Below are 20,768 nucleotides of genomic sequence, written 5' to 3'. Positions count from 1 at the left end.
ATATCTAATTAATGTCTAAAAGATTAGCATTAGAAGGGGCTTAGACAAACTCAGCCATATAATGTCCAAAAACTATAATCATATCATTAAACATAATCATACATCATAAACATTACATTTAATTATTAGGTGCTTGTTAAATTCTTTTGGCAGCTTAACTTTTGCAAAGTGTTGTGAAAATATCCGGTGTTAGAATTTTTCCCTTTTGTTTTAGTTCCACGTAAGCGTTGCGATTTAATCCATTTTTAAATGGGTTCATTTTGTTTGTAAACACGACACAAAAATCCGTAGAAATTTTGGAGCAATAGAGCACCTCATTTTGGGTTAGTGGAATGAGGAAAGAAAGAAAATATTTTACAGCTAAAAATTATCTTGTCTCTAGCATGTGGGCCCACATAAGCTGGCTGGTCCCACCGCCTCATTACCTCTCTTTGGGCCACAGCAGCCTCACTTAGGGATGAAAACGGACGGGAACGGTCGGAAAAACTCTCTAACCGTTTTCACTTTCATATTTTCTCTGCCGGACGGAAAAGAAAACGGGATAGACGGGAACGGAAAAAAACAAAAACGATCGGACATAATCGGAGGGTCGAAAACGAACCAATCCGATCGGAAAAATGCCGGTATCGGTCGGGATTCGAAAACACAAAATGGAAACACCGACCTACAGAACCATCAGGACATGTCAACATGTATAAGTTTAACATTATCTTCAGATAACACTGAATTAATAAGTTTAATGAACCAATCCAATCAGCAAGTCGTATTAAAGTAAAAAAAAATGTCATATGATTTTTTGATTCACATGATATATCATTTTTTATCAATATTTGACTCAAACAATACAAGATATGAAGATACAACAACATAAGCCTTAGGACCGAGCAGTAGCTCAGTTGGTTCGCTCCCAGTGGCAGACTGACAGTGACGGCCAGTCGTGGGTTCGATCCCTAGGATCGACCCACGAGCTTCATCGGGGGTTTTTCCTTAGTAGTTAGGGGTATGCACACACGTGCCCGTTTAGCGAGAATATATCTGTAACGTGTATGCTTAGGACATGCACGCGTGTGCGTGCGTTAGGTGTGAGTGTGATGTAAGTGGATTATGTACGTCATGTTTTGTACTCCTCTAAAAAAGAACCACATAAACCTTAACTCGATACTCGAGCGTATAATAAACATAAGTGATAAGTCCCAACCAAAGACATAAGTGAGCGTAGGGGTGAAAACGGACGGAAACGGTCGGAAAAACCCCCTACCGTTTTCACTTTCACATTTTCTCAGCCGGACGGAAACGAAAACAAGATAGACGGAAACGGGAAAAAACGAAAACGGACTGAAAAAAACGGGATACGGCACCGGGACGGAACGGGATTTTGCGTCTATGCGCGGTTGCTATTCGCACTGCGCACATCTCACGAGTTATAACTCGAAACACTGTGAGTTACAACTTGTTAGGTAGATCAATTACAACTTTACGTCCAGAAATGCATAATTACAACATGATAAGCTAGCATTGTGAGTTACAACTTGTTAGTTAGACCAGTTACAACTTCACGTCCAGAAATGCATAATTGCAAAACGAGAAGCTAACATTGTGAGTTACAACTTGTTATTCGCATTGTGCACATCCCCAAGTTACAACTCGAAACAGTGTGAGTTACAACTTGTCCAGTAAACTAGTTACAACTTATGTCCATAAAAGCATAATTGCAACATAAGAAGTTAACACTGTGAGTTACAACTTGTAGGGTGTGCGCAGATATGAACTACAGTGAGCATACCTGCAGAATATACATACAGTATATATATATATATATATATATATATATGTGTGTGTGTGTGTGTGTGTGTGTGTGTGTGTGTGTGTGTGTGTGTGTGTGTGTGTGTGTGTGTGTGTGTGTGTGTGTGTGTGTGTGTGTGTGTGTTTACATTAGAAAACACTTGTCTTTGTTATTTCGTTCAACTTATAATCCCTTGTAATCTTGTTTAACTTGATGTTATGATATTCATGTTGTAAAAGTATGTATAGGTAATAGCTCTCCTGTGAGTTACCGGAGCACACATACCGGGACTACCGGAGTTAGATTCACTTTAATCATTTGTAGCTACGATCGTTGTGGTGAGATATGAGTTAGCACGTGACGCGTCGAGAGACGGACATAGGCTAGCTCTTATCTTATTAAACTGATCGTTCCTTTGATATATGAGCAGGTATTTTCTTTCATGGCATGGGCAATAACACGAGGTACCGAGTTCAAATTGCAAGTTCCGTGTATAGACTAGTTACAACTCGAAACAGTGTGAGTTACAACTTGTTCGGTAGACTAGTTACAACTTTACGTCCATAAATACATAATTGCAACACGAGAAGCTAACACTGTGAGTTACAACTTATTATTCGCACTACGCACATCTCCCAGTTACAACCCGAAATACTTTTAGTTATAACTTATAGGGTGTGCGCAGATATGAACTACGGTGAGTATACCTGTAGAATACACATACAGTATATATATACATAGATATACATATATATATATATATATATATATATATATATATATGTTTACATTAGAAAACACTTGTCTTTGTTATTTCGTTCAGCTTATAATCACTTGTAATCTTGTTTAACTTGATGTTATAATATTCATATCGTAAAAGTATGTATAGGTAATAGCTCTCCTGTGAGTTACCAGAGCACACATACCGGGACTACCGGAGTTAAATTCACGTTAATCATTTGTAGCTACGATCGTTATGGTGAGATATGAGTTAGCACGTGACGCATCGAGAGAGACGGACATAGGCTAACTCTTATCTTATTAAACTGATCGTTCCTTTGATATATGAGCAGGTATTTTCTTTCATGGCATGGGCAATAACACGATGTACCGAGTTTAAATTGCAAGTTCCGTGTATAGACACCACCCACAAGTGTTTTCAGACAGTGTTTGAGTGTTCATAATTGATTTTGTGAGCATTTACAGTTACAGGTGTTTTAAGGAGTGCTTACATGAGTACATGCTGACAGAAGGAAAAAAATGGCTCGTTCCATTAACTCAATGATTTTCCAGGCCTCGCAAGATTATTATTACTTAATCGATAAGTTTCAGACTACCAGTAACAACATGTCAAAAGGTCATATACACTTGGATCGTCGTAGAGCAGCAGTTCATCAAGAGAGGCCTGGCATATGCCAACGCTAAGCCATAACTAAATTCAAAATTCACATCTATTCGAATGCTCATTTGGAGAACAAGACCAATGAAAGAACTGAGGATGCACATGTGGCTAGACATGTAATGGAATATCCTGCTGCTTCCTTGTATGTTCAGTGAAAACCCATGCTGACAATTTCACATTTTTGATGATAAGCAGATTTAACACAAAAGAGAGAGAAACCCCGTGGAAACAGAACACCGATAATACAGCGTATGTAACTCACAGAGAAAAAAAAATGGAAACAGCATCGATATCCAGCACACATGCTAAGTAACGGACCCGAACGGATTCCTTGACAGAACTGGATGTCTGAAGCTTCAAGTAGTTTGTGTTGCTTCGCTGGTTTTGTAATCACTGCAGCAGTGCAGGTGCAGTTACTGCAAAGTAAAAGGATCTTCTTAACCAAACATCAAATGGTATGAATCGATAGAATGAAACAAGCAACTGAAAATGCAGATTTATAAGGCATGATAAAAGATAGTCCTTTCCATAATGGTCAAATTCGATATACAACCTTTGCCTTTCTGTGCTAGAACACAAGCTAAAAAGAAAGGCAAAGTTCCGTGAGAAACAAAGAAGAAAAATATTATGCTTTTCCAGGTTTTTGTAATGTAGTTAATCAACAGGGATGCTTCTGATCATAGATAAAGATAATTTATAGATCTTCTAAACCTTGATCATCATAGCAACTAACAAGGAAAATAATTGACAGCAGAAATATGACTTACATGTGCACATGGGACACAGAAAAGGTCTATAACAAACTAACAAGCTATCAATCGCTTTAAAATCATAGCTTCTTGATGCTACTGCCTAACGAAATACTTGTCAGATAACAGTATTGCATATTATGAACTACCAAATATATTTTTAAGTAATTAACTCAAATTATTATGCTTAACCACCAGGAAAAAAGAGGCAGCTCTGGATCACAAGGGCACGTGGCGGGACATGAAACTTACCCAGACATTAATATCATTAACTCTGAAAATTTTCATTATTTGCATGTTTCCTTAGCATCATCTGAATCTGAGTCTGAGTCACTAGCATTGAACCCTGCAAAACAGGAACCTTTTAGGTCCAGCAAATAGTAGAAGATCACATACATTTATTCAGTTGCTGGCAAGATGAAGACAACAAAGAGCCCTGAAACATTGAAATGAAGGTGAGATATGGGCTGCAAACCTGGGCGTTTATTGCTAACTTTCCAGACTGTAGATCAATATCTTGATGCTTTTTCCATCCAAAGTCTTGCCTATATGATGAAGATGTTGGTCAATCAATTAAACTTTTGTAGCAATACAACAGAAATGATCACAGAGTCCAATATATATAAGAAACGGAAACCTCAGTAGGAAATGTTCAATGACAGGCTTTTTTCGTCTTTTAACACCTCATATATTCCACGCATTGGATTCCGAACCTAGTCTGTGCTGTTGTGAAACTTATTCCCAGCTCCAATGCACAATATAAATTTGGTGGATTCATACAGTTAATCCAATCTCGTAAGTTTTAAACTTCAATCTCTCCATGGAAACCTATTTGTGTGCCTAATATTCACTTCTGATCACAAGGTCCTGGGCAATCCAAGGTGGTGTTTCACATTTGTACTCTATGCTAAGAATATCCTTTACTTTGCACTTTTGTAGCTCTAGAAATGTAAATGTCAAACGCCGAATATATGACAACAAGATAGTGGTACCATTCAAAAAAGAAATTACCAGCCAGTGCTTCTTTCAGCATATTAACAGTGATATTAGTACAACTTCACAAGGTAATTTATGAAAAATTTATTAACAACAAATGCAGTGAAACATGTAGGGATGAGTCTGCCACCCCTATTCTTCATGTCCCCCAAGTAGGTAGGAAATTTTAAGATTATCCACAAGCTCGATTAAACCAATTTCCCCACTGGCAAGCATTACAACAGCAAAGATAGCAAGGAGATAAATAAGCCGAGTAGCTGAAAAGCCACCTAGTGAAACCATGAATATTAACGAATCTATAACAGTTCAAATAAGGAAGTTTTTTAGCGATCACATTGGAATTATGAGTTTATGACGCAGAAATCTATAAAAGCGCATAGCTGTAACAACAGCTATGCAATTGTAACCAACCAATCCGAATATAGTGGTCCAAAGTGAAGCCATTCAACATTCACGAACTGTCATAGTCCGAAGGCCAATGATCCAGAACCAAAACATTAAAAAGGGCGTCTCCCTTCACTCCGGAATCCGAGGAAACGGCTCACCATGTGCTCGTTCTTGTTGACGCCGTATCCGCTGCGGTACATCTGGCCGACGAGCACCTGCATGGAGACGTCGCCGGTTCGCGCCTCCTTGAGCGCGTCCTGGAACCACCGCCTCGTGCAATCGGACACCACGTCGGCGAGCGGCACCCGCTCGTCCTCCTGCAGACCGCACGCCGCTGCCAAATCCCGCACCTCGGACCGCCCGAAGCTGGCTGCCCCGGCGGCGGCGGAGTTCCTGGGCGTATCCAAAGCGGCAGGCGGCGTCTTCGCTGCCTTCCCGGCGGCGGCAGAGGGCGAGCGGAGGCTGCGGACGTAGGAGCGGACCGCGGCGGCGGCGACGGCGGCGGCCGGGAGGCGCTTGCCCATGCAGAGGTGGGGATTTTCCTGGGAGAGGAGCGGTGGAGCGGTGGCGGATTTGAGAGGAAGGCGGAGGCTTTTGTCCGAACAGGGGTGTCCTCCGTTGCTGAAGGTGGAAAAGTTGGTGGCGTGGAGGGGAAGTTCTGAAATATAGCGGTTGCAAGATTTTCTCTTGAAAATCATTGGAATTTTAGGCCGTCCGATTCCAATTTAATGCTCTAAGTCGATCTTACTTCATATAAAACTTTTAACTGTAATTTTCAGTTCACAATTTATCCCACTTTATCCTGTCTTACTCTCGCCGTCACCTTATAACTCCACCCGCGCACCGAAGCAGTCTCCCACCTCCGTCGCCCCTCACATTCTTCTTTCAAACCGGCTGTCGTTTGCCCCCGCCTTCACCATCGCTCCACCTGGCTCTGATAGCGCTATCGCCGCCAGAGTTGCTACCCCTACGACCGCTCCCTCGCTAACCCATCGTCTATGCTCGCCCTCGCCACCACCGCAGCCCAACTAGCGGTCCACCACCAACCGAGGCGGGTAGCACCCTTGCCACCTCACCGTTCGGCTCGTCGCCCGCCACCACTACTGGCCACCAACCTCCACGGGCCTCTACCACCAGCGACCATGAATCTCTCCCCTAAAAACTCAAACCCTAAATCTAACCCCTAATCTAACTCTAGCCCTCTCCGTGGAAGACTTGAGCTCGCTAGAGAAGTCACAGGGAAGAAGGTCGCGTGAATCTTAGCACGAATCTTATGGTAAGGAATTTGACAAATTTTTCTTTTTTTCAACAGATAAATAGTATTTCTCTTTATTTTCTCTCTCTTTTGCTTTGGATTTTGTCGTGGATGGGAATGGCAACCGAGTGAAGGAATCGGTGTGATCGTAGCACGTGGAATATTTTACAAAAAATAAAGAGCAATAACAGTCAAATAAACTAAAAAACTATATAATTTCTAAATGGTTTGTGCAAAATGCCTTTAGTTCTGTGATATTTACTCGCAAAAAATTGTACATGATCCGTACACTCAAGTTGCTTGCTCTAGCTGCTTCAGTGCTTCAGATTTGCCCAGAAAATCCTGACACTCATGCAACTTTCTATACACTCATCAAGTTAAAAAACAACTAGTCCCACCCAGGGTTCAAAAAATCGTAGGTAACCGCCCAAAAATCGCGGTTACCGACCTTCTCGGTCCGGTCCGGTTTCAGAAACCGAACGGTAACCGAAATTTGAATTTAAAAAATTCGAAAAAAAATCAAAAACATTCAAAAAAAATCTTAAAAAAACTAGATACAATTCTAAGACCTTCTGTGAAAAAAGTTTTCAAAAATAATGTCGTTTGCATCATATTCTATAGGGAGAAAGTTTGAAAAAAAATAAAAAAAATTGAAACGTGCGGCTCAGTTATTAACTCACGTTAAGGAAAAGTGTAACATGCAAACACATATTTTTCTTGTATAAAACGTATTTTAAGAGAATCTTTAAAATTGATTTCACTTTATTTAGAGTTTTATTAAATTCTCTATGATTTTTACAAAGTTCACAAGCATAAAGTGAATATGTTAAGAAACATCATTGTAATTAACATTTTCATGTCTACTATTATTTTTTCTATGTAAATCATAGTATAAATAAGCTAATGAAAGTGGTTTCACTAATTTTTGAGGTGTGATGGGTCAGTTATGAATTAATCTAGTCGCAACATATTTACACAATCATGCATGTTACAATAACTAATTCATGAGTTCATGTATTTTTAAAAGACATAGGATCATGTAAGAAGACTAACAAAATTAGTTTCATGATTTTTGGATTAGCAAAGAGCAAACTATGCATTTAACTTGGTTTAACAAATATAATTTCTCACAGAAAATTTTGAACTTTTTTATGAGTATAAATACTTATATCATGTAGATCATGTTACAAGGAAGCCAACAAAATTTGTTTCACTTGATTTGAAGCTCAGATGAATTAGTTATTGATTTTACAAGGTTGAGCTCTTTTTTGGGTTTTTTGTTGAACTGCGCTGAAATTCGATAAAACCGCTCGATAAATCGAGAAAACCGAGCGGTTACCGACCCAAACCGCTCGGTAACCGACCAACTCAAAAATGCGAGAAAATCGCTCGGTAACCGACCCAAACCGCTCGGTAACCGACCAAAACCGAGCGGTTACCGAACAGCTAAAATCGCAATTTTTTTTCCAAAATTCAAATTTTGCTAAATGAATTTTCTCCGAATTTTTTTGAATTTTTGACCGGTAACCGCGGTTATCGCGCATTTTCGGTTACCGCCGGAGCTCGGTAACCGAGCTCCGGTCGATAAATGGAACCCTGGTCCCACCAGGCATATACAATCCTCACCAAGCATCAAACTTTCAGGAAGTGCATCAAAAGATAATAAACATATGATGCGCTCCAAAACGCGGCATTCACGAGTAGAGCACAAGTGCTTGGATCGGCCCATTTGTGGAGCATCAGGAGCCAACTGGTCTGAGGAACCAGCTACTCACTCCAGCTATCCTCGTCATCGTCATCAGCAACAACCTGTTTCACAAAGAATCACCATGAGATCATAGATAATACAGCTATGACCAACTTTAATTGTAGCAAGCTGCAGAATGTCTTGAAACCTGGCGAATCGCGTGGGCTCTCTCAAGAATGGCCACAACTTGTAAGTTCGTTCTCGGACTACCCATCACGTTTGGTCTCTTTGCACGAACAGGCTTCAAGTTGAAAGACTGCGAAGCAAGTGGAACTGTTTTAGAATAATTTCACTGTAATTCCTTTCAAAAATGTAATTTCACTGTAATGATGGTGATGTGGCTTAGATGCAGCCTTCAAGGCGTACCTTGTTCTTTATCTGGTCCAGTATCGTGTTCTTCTCATCTGAAAGCCTTCCTGAAGGCTGAACCAAAGTTGGAGCCTTTCTTAGCTAAAAAGGTTAAAAAGAAAGATATTTGTTCAGGTGAGGATCTTAAAAGCATATAAAGCAAAACATGAAAGTAGATACATACCATGCTTCTGTCATGAGAAGTAACCAGAAGCAGAGGATATCTAGGCGGTTTTGGCACTGAATGAGTAGGTGACATTGTTAGTTCCTCTTCTAGCGCACAAGAAAAATCCCTTGATTTGTCATCGGAACCGCAACCGCAACCGCAACGTTCGCCATCTTCCTGTTGCGCTGGCAAGTCTAGATTCAGCATATCATCATGTTTAGGAACCGCACTTGGTTTGTTTTCTTCTGAATCTACAAATTTGTTGCTACCTGCAGCTGAAAATTCCTTTTCCATATGATCAACTGTAGCGAATATGACCATTTTAAAGTATGCATGTGATTTTGTTGATTAACGACAATATAGTTAATATGATTAATATATTTGTCAAATGATATATTTTAGTAGGTCTTATGAATACTATATATGAAGAAATCACCAAGCTATACTTAAAAAAGATTGAATTGAACGAGTTCAGAAAAGATTGCACTCACCGGATGATCTGGTGCTTAGAAAAGATAACACATAGGATGGTTTGACGCTTAGACAAGTATACACGCTGTAGTGTTTTGACACAGAAGAAAAAGTTGAAGAATACACCATATGATCTAGTGTTGAGGTGATGTACACACCAAAGCATTTTTCACGAGCTTTATTTCTGTAGCAAAGGAGTTGTATACACCGGATGATCTTGCGATGGAGAGGAGTGTATATCGGAGGCTTCATCGGAGCATTTTTCAAATAGTTTTCAGTGAAGAGAGGAGTTGTACACATATGATAGTCCGATGATCAGAAGATTATACACACCAGACAAATGCACATTAAGATGTGGCTCGGTTGGCTCAAGTATACACATTGGATAGTCTGGTGATGAAGTTCATGGTTACATCGAAACATCCGGTGTTTGCAGTGAGTTCAAGTGCAGGTCCAATGACTATTTTTTGCTGTTGTACACACCGAGTCCAAGTGCGGGTCCGTTCCTAGCGCTATGGCTATGATGGGATTCACAATGCAGTGTAGCGGTGGTGGATTCCATAGTGCAGCGAAGGCAACAGGATTCGCGATGAGTGTGTGCAGTTGTTCACTATTCATTGTGCACTATTTATTGTTCTTTTCGATTTTCTTCTTTTGTGATTTTTAGGATGTTACACAAAGGCTTTTATTTTTTTTTTAAAGGATTACTGTGATGGTAAGAAAGTGCTTGATCACAATTATGAATAAAGTTATTGTTGTAAAATTAACAGTGCATAAGATTAATCTGATTCCTAACATGCACAAAAACATTATAACAGATCTACTAGTAGCCCAAACATATGCTAGATAGGTAGATAAAACACATAATACATGTATCGTCATTACACATGAATGAACTTACAACGGGTCCCGCTGGGTGAAAGATGAACGGACGAAGAAGTTAATGTAGATATCGTAGAGGAAGTCGCAAGAACGGTCGCGCAGGTGCGCTTCCTAAAAACCTAAGCCAGTCCCTCGTGTAGGCCTTAGATCACCAGTGTCAGCTCAGAGACACCACTCACCCTCAATCTGTTGCACGACAGAGAGAGGGGCGGCAAAACTCGAAGCATCGAACGTAACGAAAACTGGAGAACGTGGTTCTAGTGTTGTCAATCTTCCCTCGTTCACAGGACATCTCCTATAATATAGAGGAGGAGATAACCCATGATTTTGAACTATCAAATATCTAGGAACCGCTCTCTGAAATCTATCAAACATGGAACCGAAAGACTCATCGCACGCAAACGTGCTTATCCCACTCCGCGGTCCCACGTGATAGCCTAGGTGTCGATAATGTGGTGTTCTCGCGCACATAGCAAAAAAGAAGCCGTCCAACTGGACATGCAACTTATCACGATAGGATCACGTACCGTCACAAGTTACGCGTTAATCACGTGGAACATGTGTGCATGTTACCAAAGCCGTAAGTCTCTCTCCACCCGTAAGTCTCTCTCCACCCATGTGTCTCAACTAAAAGCCTCATATAGGATTTCTATTTAAGTTGTACTATAGGACTAAATCTCCCATGCTTCTTTCGGACCACCTTTAACTTTTCCAAATGAATTTAGGCTACAGTAAAAGTCTATTTGGGCTGAGCCTCAAATTCCGTTAGTTATAACAGAACAGTGTTGTCTGTTGCTGAGCTAGGACAAGGTCATCAACTGAGTTCATTACCTGAGTCAAACGGCCAATACATCAATCACCAACCATTTCTCAAAAAGAAGAGGAAGAAAAAGGATTTGAAAACCTCCCATTTTGTTCATAACGAAAGCATTAGGTGAATAGATGATCTACTACGATCAGTGTCCAATAGGATTGACCCAAGAACCGCGCCGCAACAATTCCAAGCGTCATCAAGAATCATCCATGGACAGAAAGGAAAAACGAAAAGAAGAAAAGTCTGGAATGCAACCGACACAAACAGAGAAGACGGGAAGAGAAACATGGCAGAGAAGGATAGAGCGGGGAGAATGGAAGGCGCAACGTACTCCGCGAGGTCGCCGAGCTGGCGGAGGACGCCGACTAGGCCGGCCATGGCGACGCCATCGAGGACGGCCTCCGGGTCGTGCAGGTCGGCCGTGCGGTAGAGGTCGCAGCCGTGCAGGGGCGTCAACACATCCTCCCTCTCAGCAGGAGATAGGGAGGGAGAGATGTTAGGTGAGTTTGGAGGTTAATTCTCTCTCTTGAACTTGTTTGTGCTCGCCTCGCTTTGTCCTGGGGAGGGAGAGGGAGGTCAAATGGGGCCAACGAGGTTGGTGTGGGTCCTCGTAGGGCCCCACATCCTCCGGCGCTATGCATGTGAACACGTTAAGAAGCGATGCTAGCATGCTACTCTGGCTATGTGAAACTTGTGATCGTGTGCCCATTTACTGCTACAATGCGTGAGAGCAACAAATTTTGCCTAGCCTCTTTACTGCTACAACTGCCATCATCGCTTCATCATATTTGCAGCAACATCATCGCACTCTTATATATATATAACATTCCCCACTTTTCATACGCCTTTCCAATGTCACGGATGAGAATACGGCCAAGAAATTGCTTACGTTTCATCGCACTCTCCCATGAGAAAATTGCTTACGTTTGGTTTGTTTCCTGGCAGACGCACCTCACTATTTTATGAACGAACACCCCTTCTCGCAAGACCCTCTCCAACCATATTCGTTTCGTTCCATTCCCGACTCCGTTCCACATTCTCATTCCTTTTATTTTCTCTAATCTTTAATAGCTTCTCTTCGAGGGAAATCACGAAAGAAAAGGAGAGAGAATCCTGTCCTGAAGAAAATAATCTGAAAATTCCATCGTAAAAAAAAACCGTTGAAATACTGAAGAAAACGAAAATCCCTTTACAACGAGATTTTCATCATCAAAAGAAAACCGTTGACGTAACCTAAGCTTATAACTACCGATCCCGAGCTGCCCATACACATCTTCGCACGTACTACTAAGAGCATTTACTTGCAACTCCTACTTCGTATGACTTGCAAAAAAACTCATTTACCACCATTCTACTGTTGATATTGAGAACAGAGAGGATATCAGGTTCCAAATCATCCGAACCACTATTCACAAGGTCGTGAAGAAGTAAATCTCCCAAGCCAGAACTAGGACTAACATGATTTTCCCCTACCATCATTACAAAAACACTATTCACAAGGCAGTACACTATAAGATTCCATTCGTGATTTGCCAGAACAAACGATGCCCAGGATCACACGCTACAAAACTCAACTCTACGGGACACCTACCAACCTGATAAGACTAGCGTAGCAGGATAGGCCGCACGGGTGAACACGGACAGAGACACACCTGGAAAAGGAAAACAAAACAAAAAACATGCCAATGCATGGGCACATACGTTCATCGACTTCGAAGCTACTCATTCGTTCGTACAAACATACCTAATTGAGGGCCACGAATGCAACAACAATACAATAATGGCCATTAAAAATACTAGGAGTAGAAGGTTGCACGCCTTCCATTAAAAAAAGGTGCCATGAAACCTACTATCCCACTACTAAAATACTTGTTCCACAATCATGCCTGCAACTACTGGGGCGACTCCTCTGATTCTGGCAAGGCAATATACTATGCCACATACACCTCATTCATCTCTGACCAAGGACAACGGAGGGAGGAACATAAGGGCATGATTTTCTCTTCGCCTTTAAGCGAGAGATACGCCCATGACTTCTACTGACTCCGTAGGCAAGAGATAACGAAGCCTATATAGGCCAAGGCCACAATACCAGACTTGACAAGAGCAAAAGGCAGGGTTCACATAAAGACTGAGGGCCAAATCTGATTTAAAATGGCAAGACTTTAACTTCTAAACTAAGCAAGTGCTTTCAAAAAATACAGGGCCGGGAGGCTGGTACTGCAGCTTCATTTTGAAAGGTAGGGCGAAAATCTTACTGAGTACAGGGTTTTTGGCCAGTTTGGCGATCCATCCCATGGATCACTCATTTTTTGGCGTAGGATATAGCCATGGGATTCTCTGGGGTGATCTTGAAACTCTGGAGGGCTTGCATCGCAACCATGGACTGACTGTCGTCCTCGAACTCTACGAAAGCAATGCCTGGCTTAGCTTCGATCATCCGGACTTCCCGGAAACCAGGGTACTGCTGGAACAGGATCTGGAGCATCATGCTTGTGGTCTGGTCTGGCAAGTTCTGAATGAAAAGGATGTTGTTCGGAGGAGCAGGTGGCTCTTGTGGAGTCTTGCCCAGACGAGAGGCTCGGTAGCCCTGCACAGAAGTCAACAAAGAAAATCAATTAGATGGTCACGAGGCCCAAGAATTTCACTATACATTGAGGTGCAGATTCTGAAATCCTGGAATAAACATAGATGTCGCTATCAAAATTTCATTAGTTCAACTCTTTGAGATATGAAGTTCCTGCCTGTTTTTATTCACATATATCATACATAACGATGGTGATTCATTCAGGAAGATTATTGGACCCATAGAAAGAGACAATATCTTACTAACTACTCTCCCATTAAAATCCACGTCATGGAAGATGAATAGTGTATTAGTGTGATCTTGACAGTTGACTATTTTCTGGGCTAGATGAGATAAATCAATGCAAGCAGACTTTTATCAGGATACTAATGAGCTAATGTACCTAAACAAGTATTAAATATGGGAACGCAGAAGGTGTTCTTAGACTAGATTCCCACTCTCAGAATAGTTAAGAAACATTTCGATTTAAAAAGAGAATAATAATTTCCTAGCTTATTTTCCACCATCCACTACTCACATTGACCAACTAGACCAATCAAAGAGTAATCACAGATAGAAGATTTTGGAATATAACATATAATTCATAAACTTCCAAAGATGACTTGAATCTTTCAGAAGACCATGGATATCCACATTGTCACTGCTGAAATTACATGCTGGTGTTCAAACAGAACAACCTCGTCTGCTCACGTCCTCTACTCCAATTTTTCCTTAGGAATCCCATCTAGCATCCTTCCTATGGTGATGTTTGATAATTTTATATACACTTCTGAGCCTAACAGGTGTGCCTACATATTTAAACTACAATCTAAATTGTATTGAATCAGTAGTAGGGATGCCCTCATGAGAGCTGAGTCCAGGTAGTAGGACTAGGAAGTACAAAAGTATCTCCTAAGCTTTTTAAATTCCACTTTGATTATTTATTTATTTTGAAAAACAAAGAGGACATCCAGAAGGATAAAAAGACAGCTGCATATGAAAAATGACACCTGCAGCAGTAATAAGCAAAAAAAAACAAGTCATCATGTAAAACCTAGTGCAGAGCACAGGTAAATAGCTCTTTCAGAGCAGTTCCTAGTGAGAGTGAACAGAACAAAGATCAGCAGAAACTTGCAGCTCAAAGACTACAAATTGTTAGGGCTATGTATTATCAATGAACCTTTCTGAAAAGGCCAAAACTTTAGACGAAGAAGAACCTGCAAAGCAATCTTGAGATCGAATCTCGAATGCAAAGTTGTAGTATATTGATTGGCCTGTTTCATGACTAAGAAATGCTTGGCTGTAATCCGTTGCTTTCATAGTAATCTTCAGAGTTACACTTCGTCACTACAATTGTGTCATAAAGTCTAGTAAACCCATTCAGGTATGTTTTAAAAACATTTACTATCAGCATAATGGTAGTTCAACTGACTAATTCGTTCGGACACTGCAATAAAATTTTCAAAATTAACAAACAACAGAGAAATAAAGACTCTAGAGAGCATGGGTATATAGCCTTTTTAATTTTTTATGTTATGAACATAACAAGAAACAACTGAAGTAAAGAGAAGACATGTGGACCTGTGGTGGGAAGTTGGGCGCAGAACAGATGAACACAAGCACAAAATCGACACTAAGTAACTAAACACGCCACAAAAATAGAGCATGGTCTAAAGCAAAGATAGGCTGGTACAATGGGCAACATTATGAAGGCAATGACAAAACTTACATGCACATGACCAGAGTAGTCTGGTTAAACAAAGAAACTAACAGAGAAGGAAATATGGCGTTTAAACCAGCAGAAAACTTACAGTTTCATTGCTTTGAGCAGCAGCAGCATTGGGACCAGACTGTTGTGCCTCTTCTGCTCGTCGTTTTTTCTCAGTAGCTAAGAATGAAACAAGAGGCAAATAGAAGAAAAAAAAGTAAATGCACATTTTCCAACACTCGCAGATGTAAGCATAGAGGTAAAAATAAAATGTAGACTTAAACCACTACTCAAAACAAGAACCATCAATCATGCCTAACAGAAACACAACAAACAGGTAAAACTAATTTCATATGCGAAAAATGATGACAGAAATAGGATACGCCAACATGAATATTTCCCTTTGTCCAACTACTACCTAGTTTGGCAATTCAAATAGTGCCCATGGGATGATAACAGACTCCAACAAATAAAAAACGGATGTCCTCATCCTTGAACTAAGCACTAAGGTGCCTAAAATTGCATATGACATTCAATGACGTCTTCCATAAATTCTGTTAATTTGCACAATTGCACTGATGGGACCTAAGTTAATCGCTTTTGCAAGTTAAGGACTAAAACCCAGGCTCTCAAGTTCAGAGACAGATAAGTGGAACAACATGCGAGTTAAAGGACATATGGTGCAGTTTACTCTCCCACAAAAAACACACAAAAAAAAGAAGTAAAACTGATGTGCAGGTTACTGATATAAAGTATATGGATAAAGAACAAGGTATACTCCCCTGACATTCCAAAATAATCCGTATTCTTTTATTAAAAAAAGGTCTCTTTTGTCACGATACTCACTCAGAAAGAGTAAGATAATCAGATAATACTGGGGATGTTCGCAGTTACCAACTTTAAAATAGGCAAGATGCAAGCATAAACGTAAGACCACAAGAGAGGTAAAAATCTTCAAAGTCAGTAGTCACTCTAGGTTTGAAATGTATATGCTCTAATGTTGAAAATAAAAATAGTGTCAATATGAACTAGTGTGGAATACTGGAATTCATTAGCACTTTTGCCCAACTCCTGTACTAACCCAACATATGCACCAAAATTATTGATGTTATAATATCTGAAAATACCAGGACTTGTTACGTAGACCATAACCTAACGTCTAATAGCTGAAAATGCAATTAGAATTACCTTTCTCCTCTTGCTTCTTCCTTTTCTCCTTAGGTGCATAAGTACCATCTTCTTTTGCAATACAGTCAGATTTTGTTTTCGCGTATTGCACTCGCTGCGCAAGGAGAGAAAAATAAGCAACTTGGTTCATAACACTAGTAGATGACAGGGCAGCAGTAGTAAGCCTGCATGCCTGATTTCTTTCCTAAAGTGATGAACGACCAGGTAACAGAAAAGTAAAGTAACAAGATATTGCAGCAGGATTAATAGACAGGACCATGCAGTTTATTTGTTTAGCAATTAGATAAGAGATCATATGACTCTAACACGATTGTAAATTTCCTAAAGAATCAAAATAAAGATGTGTCAGTCCAAAAATATGAAGAATGCATGTCAATCCACATCACTACATCAAACTAAACATTGACTAAAAAAATACTGTAATAGGGAATTTTGCGGATTTCCCGCTTCATCAATCAGTGGTTTATATCTGCCACTAGAATACTAGATGGCTCAATAAGATGTGAATGATGTGGCCACGTATCAGTGAAACAATGGGTGGCAAGTCCTGAAATGCCCATGAATGGAGTGGCAAATCCTCAATTTTCTCCTAGAAAGTAGAAGGTGTGCAAGAAAACTTGCCTGGGTAGTCAGCTTATTAGTAAAATAAAATGCATATGAACATGCTAACTAACATTTACTCAAAAAGTGCAGTATCTCAAACATTTAGGTTGAATTTACACCAAAAGTATAGGTGAAACCTGCAGAGATTATTGCACAACTTTGCTGAGCGAAATGCAAAACCTAAAACTTAATGTAGGTTTATGTTGTACTAAATTCGCCAAACTCTTACACATTGCTGTACTACACATATAAACTTAAGGGCCAGAAAAGTATACCCACCATGCTTATCATGCACAGAAAGACAACACAAGGTAAAAGGTGGAGGGAAGCAATTAGAATTATCAACTAAAATGAAGATGGAATACCATTCTTTTGCCGTAAAAGTCAAAGTCTTGCAGTCCTCGGAAGGCATTGGTAGCAGCTGTAATTTCACTAAACACCACCCATGCTTGGCCCCTCAGTTTGTGAGTTTTTAAGGCCACCAAATCCAGTATTTTTCCATACTGTGAGCACAGCGCATATAGTGATCTCTTCAACTCTGCAACAAAGATGATCAAACATTCCAGTATGATACAACCAAAATGATGTACAAACATACTGCAAAATTTAACAACACAAAACCATGGTTTATGCTTATTATAATTGCACAGGGTTAGCCTTTAACCAAACTGAGATGACGAAAAAACACTTCTGAAGACATTTAGGAGGTCTTGGAAATGATAGTACTATCAACACTACAACCAGACATTGGAGCAGGGTCACTAGGCTACGATAATGGTGTCCTGTGAAAGGAGTAACACTTCTGTAAATTGCACTAGCTGCTGTGACTCAACTCGCACGTGAATACACCACTAAGATTTCTCCGACACAGACTTCATAAGAGCATATTCCCCTATTTTTTAAGAATTCTAGCAATGCATGAAAAAAGGTTCAAAACCTAGCGATTTCGTCACCCGCTACAGCCAAAACTACAAAAATTTCAACGTTTATCTCTTGGGAGTCCACACGAGAGAGCCAACCGAACCCTACCGCAACGCGACCACGAGCGATATCCCAGATCGGGAAGCTAGGGTTCTAGGAGGAATTTAACTAGCGGCAGCTGCGGCAGCGCGCGGGCGGAGTAGAATCGGTACCTTCTTTCTTGACCTTCTCGTTGAGGTTCCTGAGGTAGATGGTCTGGTTCGGGGGGATGTCGCCGGACAGCATCTCCTCCTCTGGACCTCCGCCGCCGCCGCCGAAGACGAGGAGGATCGAGACAAGCGCGCGCGGGTGCTTTCGGGCCGGGAAGTGTTGGTCGCGGCGACAGCGTTTTTGGTTTCTGATTTCTCTTGGCTTCGTTTTATCCCCTCTCGCTGTGGGCCTCGGATGAAGCCGGTGTTGGGCGGATAAATGGGCCGTGGTAGCATGTTTGGGCTCGCAGATGGCTGAGATGTGATCGGTGGGCTGTAGACCGTAGAGGTGGAATTTTATATTTTTATATTTTTTAATCCAAAAATTTATAGACGTTCGTTTTAATATTTTACAATTCTATACTCCTGTCACATATTGAAATTTTAAAAATTTATATTTAGAAAATATAAAATTCGTAAATATATATTATTAGACTATTAATTTTTAATAATAAAATAAATATTATTTCAGTCTCTACATCATATGATACATGTAGCAGTTCATTATTATAAACTTGTAGCCATACAGGACCACACCATACTAATGGAAAAAAAATAAAAATAGAAATCTCAAACATATATGCGAGTAGTGAACCTCCACCCGTACTTAATTTGGACCGGGCCGATCGTTTTGTGCTGGGTTTTGCTTAGTTCTTGCTCTCATCATCTCTGTACTGGAATGCGTGTTCCTCGTTGAACTCTCGAACGAAATTTTTTGTTTCGTAAATAACGGGGATGTGATATTCTTGTGTTACAAACGGTGACTCCGTTTTCATCCACCTTTACCCTGGGCTCAGTTTCGTTCCTCTACTTCTGTAAGGTCAAAGAAGTCCCTCTGCGTGTTAAACCGAGTAAACTGCGTCCGTCATCTTACAAGTGTATTGTTGTTTTGATGACGCAAGGCCTTCGCTCACAGGACGGCGGTAAGAATTAGATTCTTACCACGGTAAACCTGAGTTTTATGATTGAACGTGGATCTATCTCGCTTTATTGAGAGATTCAATTTTATGTTTTTGAGATTTTTTAGCATTATAAATATAACGGTGAATTTCTCATTATAGAACACAAATAAAATAAAATAAATCCCCTATATTATATCTCTTTTGTATGATTGTTTTCGTGAGAGATCTCTATACTACACCGGTAGCAGTGATTTGTCAACACGTTATTCGCACGAAGTTCTGCCGGGGACCAAGCTATGAAACCGGATCGTCTAGTCCACAAGGATTGAAAGGTATGATTGATTCGGTACATTTTCTCGCTACTATTATTTTGTTTCGGATCTGTACATCTATGTGAATAGCATGAACAGTAGTAGTAGCATGAATAGCACATCGTAGAGAATAGTATAGCATCTTAGCATGAACAATAGCATGGAATAGATATGTACGACGTAGCAGTATTGGTGGGGCCCGTAGTCGCCACCACGTCGGAATTCAGCGGCCGTCCCCCTACATAGAATGCAGTAGCTCGATGGCCACCACCATAGATCGAGAAATAAAAAGAAGGACGTCGCCCAAAGCGACACCACCACAACCGCTAAAAGACCTTGCTCCAATAGTAAGAAATAATGAAGAGTAAGATAGAAACACCTGAAGATACAACCCATGATAAATAGCAACAAACTATATGAATTCAGAGGAATCTTGGAAAAGAACAACAAAATAGTTGATATATACTTTGCAAATAAAATTGGCATAGTTATAGATCATGAGCATGGGCCTCAATTGCTCACCGAATGTAGAATGAGGTTAGATTAGGAAGAGTGACAGAAGTCAATATCAGCTAAACTGTTATCCCTGATGAAAAGAGAGGTTTTTGAGCTAGTATAGTGCACACCTCCCTAATCAAACCAGTAGGATACAAGTGAGTTTTTGTTTATAAGAGAAATGAAAGGAATGAAATCATGAGGTACAAAACACAACTAGTTGCACAAGGTTTCACTCAATGATTAGATATTGATTATGAAGAAATCTATTCCTCGATCATGGGTGACATTGTCTTTAGATATTTAATCTCAATGACAATCAACATAGAATTAAAAATGAAATTGATGGATATTATGACCGCATGTCTTTATGGGATCCTTGATTCGAATATTTATATAAAGGTATATGAAGGAACACCATTGTTAAATCAGGATAAAAGAAATAGACACCTTTATAGAGTATAATTAAATAAGTCGCTATATGGGTTGAAACAGTCAGGTAGAATGGGGTACAATCATTTGAGTGAATTTCTCAGAAAATGAGGCTACAGAAATAGCACGGATTGTCCTTGTGTATTCATAAAAAGTCCCCAGAATGGAATCGGCATAATATATGTATATGTAGATGATCTGAATATCATCAGTATAGAAGAAGAAATTGAGTAAGCAAGCTCGTACTTGAAGTCTGAATTTGAAATGAAAGATTTGAATAAAACCAAGTTTTGCTTAGGCCTGCAGCTAGAGCATGTGACATATGAAATTTTTGTACATCAATCAAACTATACTCAGATGGTGTTAAAGTGGTTTGGTTTTAAAAATTCATTTC

General features: G+C 40.2%; 3 protein-coding genes across 4 annotated transcripts; all 3 read right to left on the bottom strand.

Moving 5' to 3' along the window:
* Positions 1-3,205: 3,205 nt before the first annotated feature.
* LOC133914364 (uncharacterized) lies at positions 3,206-5,977 on the bottom strand. The gene is made up of 4 exons (XM_062357480.1): positions 5,476-5,977; positions 4,410-4,479; positions 4,187-4,280; positions 3,206-3,601 (listed from the first exon to the last, which is right to left on the bottom strand). The coding sequence occupies exons 1-2, from the start codon at positions 5,839-5,841 to the stop codon at positions 4,444-4,446; spliced, it is 402 nt and encodes a 133-aa protein (XP_062213464.1). The 5' UTR covers positions 5,842-5,977; the 3' UTR covers positions 3,206-3,601; positions 4,187-4,280; positions 4,410-4,443.
* Positions 5,978-8,021: 2,044 nt separating this feature from the next.
* On the bottom strand, positions 8,022-12,145 carry LOC133916291 (protein SCAR2-like). Of its 2 annotated transcripts, XM_062359909.1 has the most exons (5): positions 11,332-12,145; positions 8,852-9,108; positions 8,686-8,769; positions 8,468-8,575; positions 8,022-8,381 (listed from the first exon to the last, which is right to left on the bottom strand). In XM_062359909.1, exons 2-5 carry the CDS (start codon positions 9,038-9,040, stop codon positions 8,340-8,342), a joined length of 423 nt encoding a protein of 140 aa, XP_062215893.1. In that variant the 5' UTR covers positions 9,041-9,108; positions 11,332-12,145; the 3' UTR covers positions 8,022-8,339. The 2 variants fall into 2 exon arrangements, with proteins under 2 accessions (XP_062215893.1, XP_062215892.1); XM_062359908.1 differs by lacking the exon at positions 11,332-12,145 and having other exon boundaries at positions 8,852-9,377.
* Positions 12,146-13,103: 958 nt separating this feature from the next.
* LOC133916290 (U2 small nuclear ribonucleoprotein B'') lies at positions 13,104-18,388 on the bottom strand. The gene is made up of 5 exons (XM_062359907.1): positions 18,199-18,388; positions 17,431-17,603; positions 16,463-16,556; positions 15,378-15,454; positions 13,104-13,590 (listed from the first exon to the last, which is right to left on the bottom strand). The coding sequence occupies exons 1-5, from the start codon at positions 18,269-18,271 to the stop codon at positions 13,306-13,308; spliced, it is 702 nt and encodes a 233-aa protein (XP_062215891.1). The 5' UTR covers positions 18,272-18,388; the 3' UTR covers positions 13,104-13,305.
* Positions 18,389-20,768: the final 2,380 nt, after the last annotated feature.

Source organism: Phragmites australis, chromosome 4, assembly GCF_958298935.1.
Source record: "Phragmites australis chromosome 4, lpPhrAust1.1, whole genome shotgun sequence".
In the NCBI taxonomy this organism is placed as follows: domain Eukaryota; kingdom Viridiplantae; phylum Streptophyta; class Magnoliopsida; order Poales; family Poaceae; genus Phragmites; species Phragmites australis.
The sequence above is the reverse complement of the archived record's forward strand: the minus strand, read 5'-3'. Positions and strand labels throughout refer to the sequence as shown.

Bases quoted from the DNA above. Each gene is read 5' to 3' on its own strand.
- LOC133916290 (XM_062359907.1), bottom strand. From the start codon at position 18,271: ATGCTGTCCGGCGACATCCCCCCGAACCAGACCATCTACCTCAGGAAC. The intron at 17,604-18,198 runs GTACCGATTCTA...TCTTTGTTGCAG, and splicing joins CGAGAAGGTCAAGAAAGAAG to AGTTGAAGAGATCACTATAT. The intron at 15,455-16,462 runs GTAATTCTAATT...TTTCATTCTTAG, and splicing joins GAAGAAGCAAGAGGAGAAAG to CTACTGAGAAAAAACGACGA.
- LOC133914364 (XM_062357480.1), bottom strand. From the start codon at position 5,841: ATGGGCAAGCGCCTCCCGGCCGCCGCCGTCGCCGCCGCCGCGGTCCGC. The intron at 4,480-5,475 runs GTGAGCCGTTTC...TTCATCATATAG, and splicing joins TCAACAAGAACGAGCACATG to GCAAGACTTTGGATGGAAAA.
- LOC133916291 (XM_062359908.1), bottom strand. From the start codon at position 9,154: ATGGTCATATTCGCTACAGTTGATCATATGGAAAAGGAATTTTCAGCT. The intron at 8,770-8,851 runs GTATGTATCTAC...TAACCTTTTTAG, and splicing joins CTTCTCATGACAGAAGCATG to CTAAGAAAGGCTCCAACTTT. The intron at 8,382-8,467 runs GTTTCAAGACAT...TTTGTGAAACAG, and splicing joins GAGCCCACGCGATTCGCCAG to GTTGTTGCTGATGACGATGA.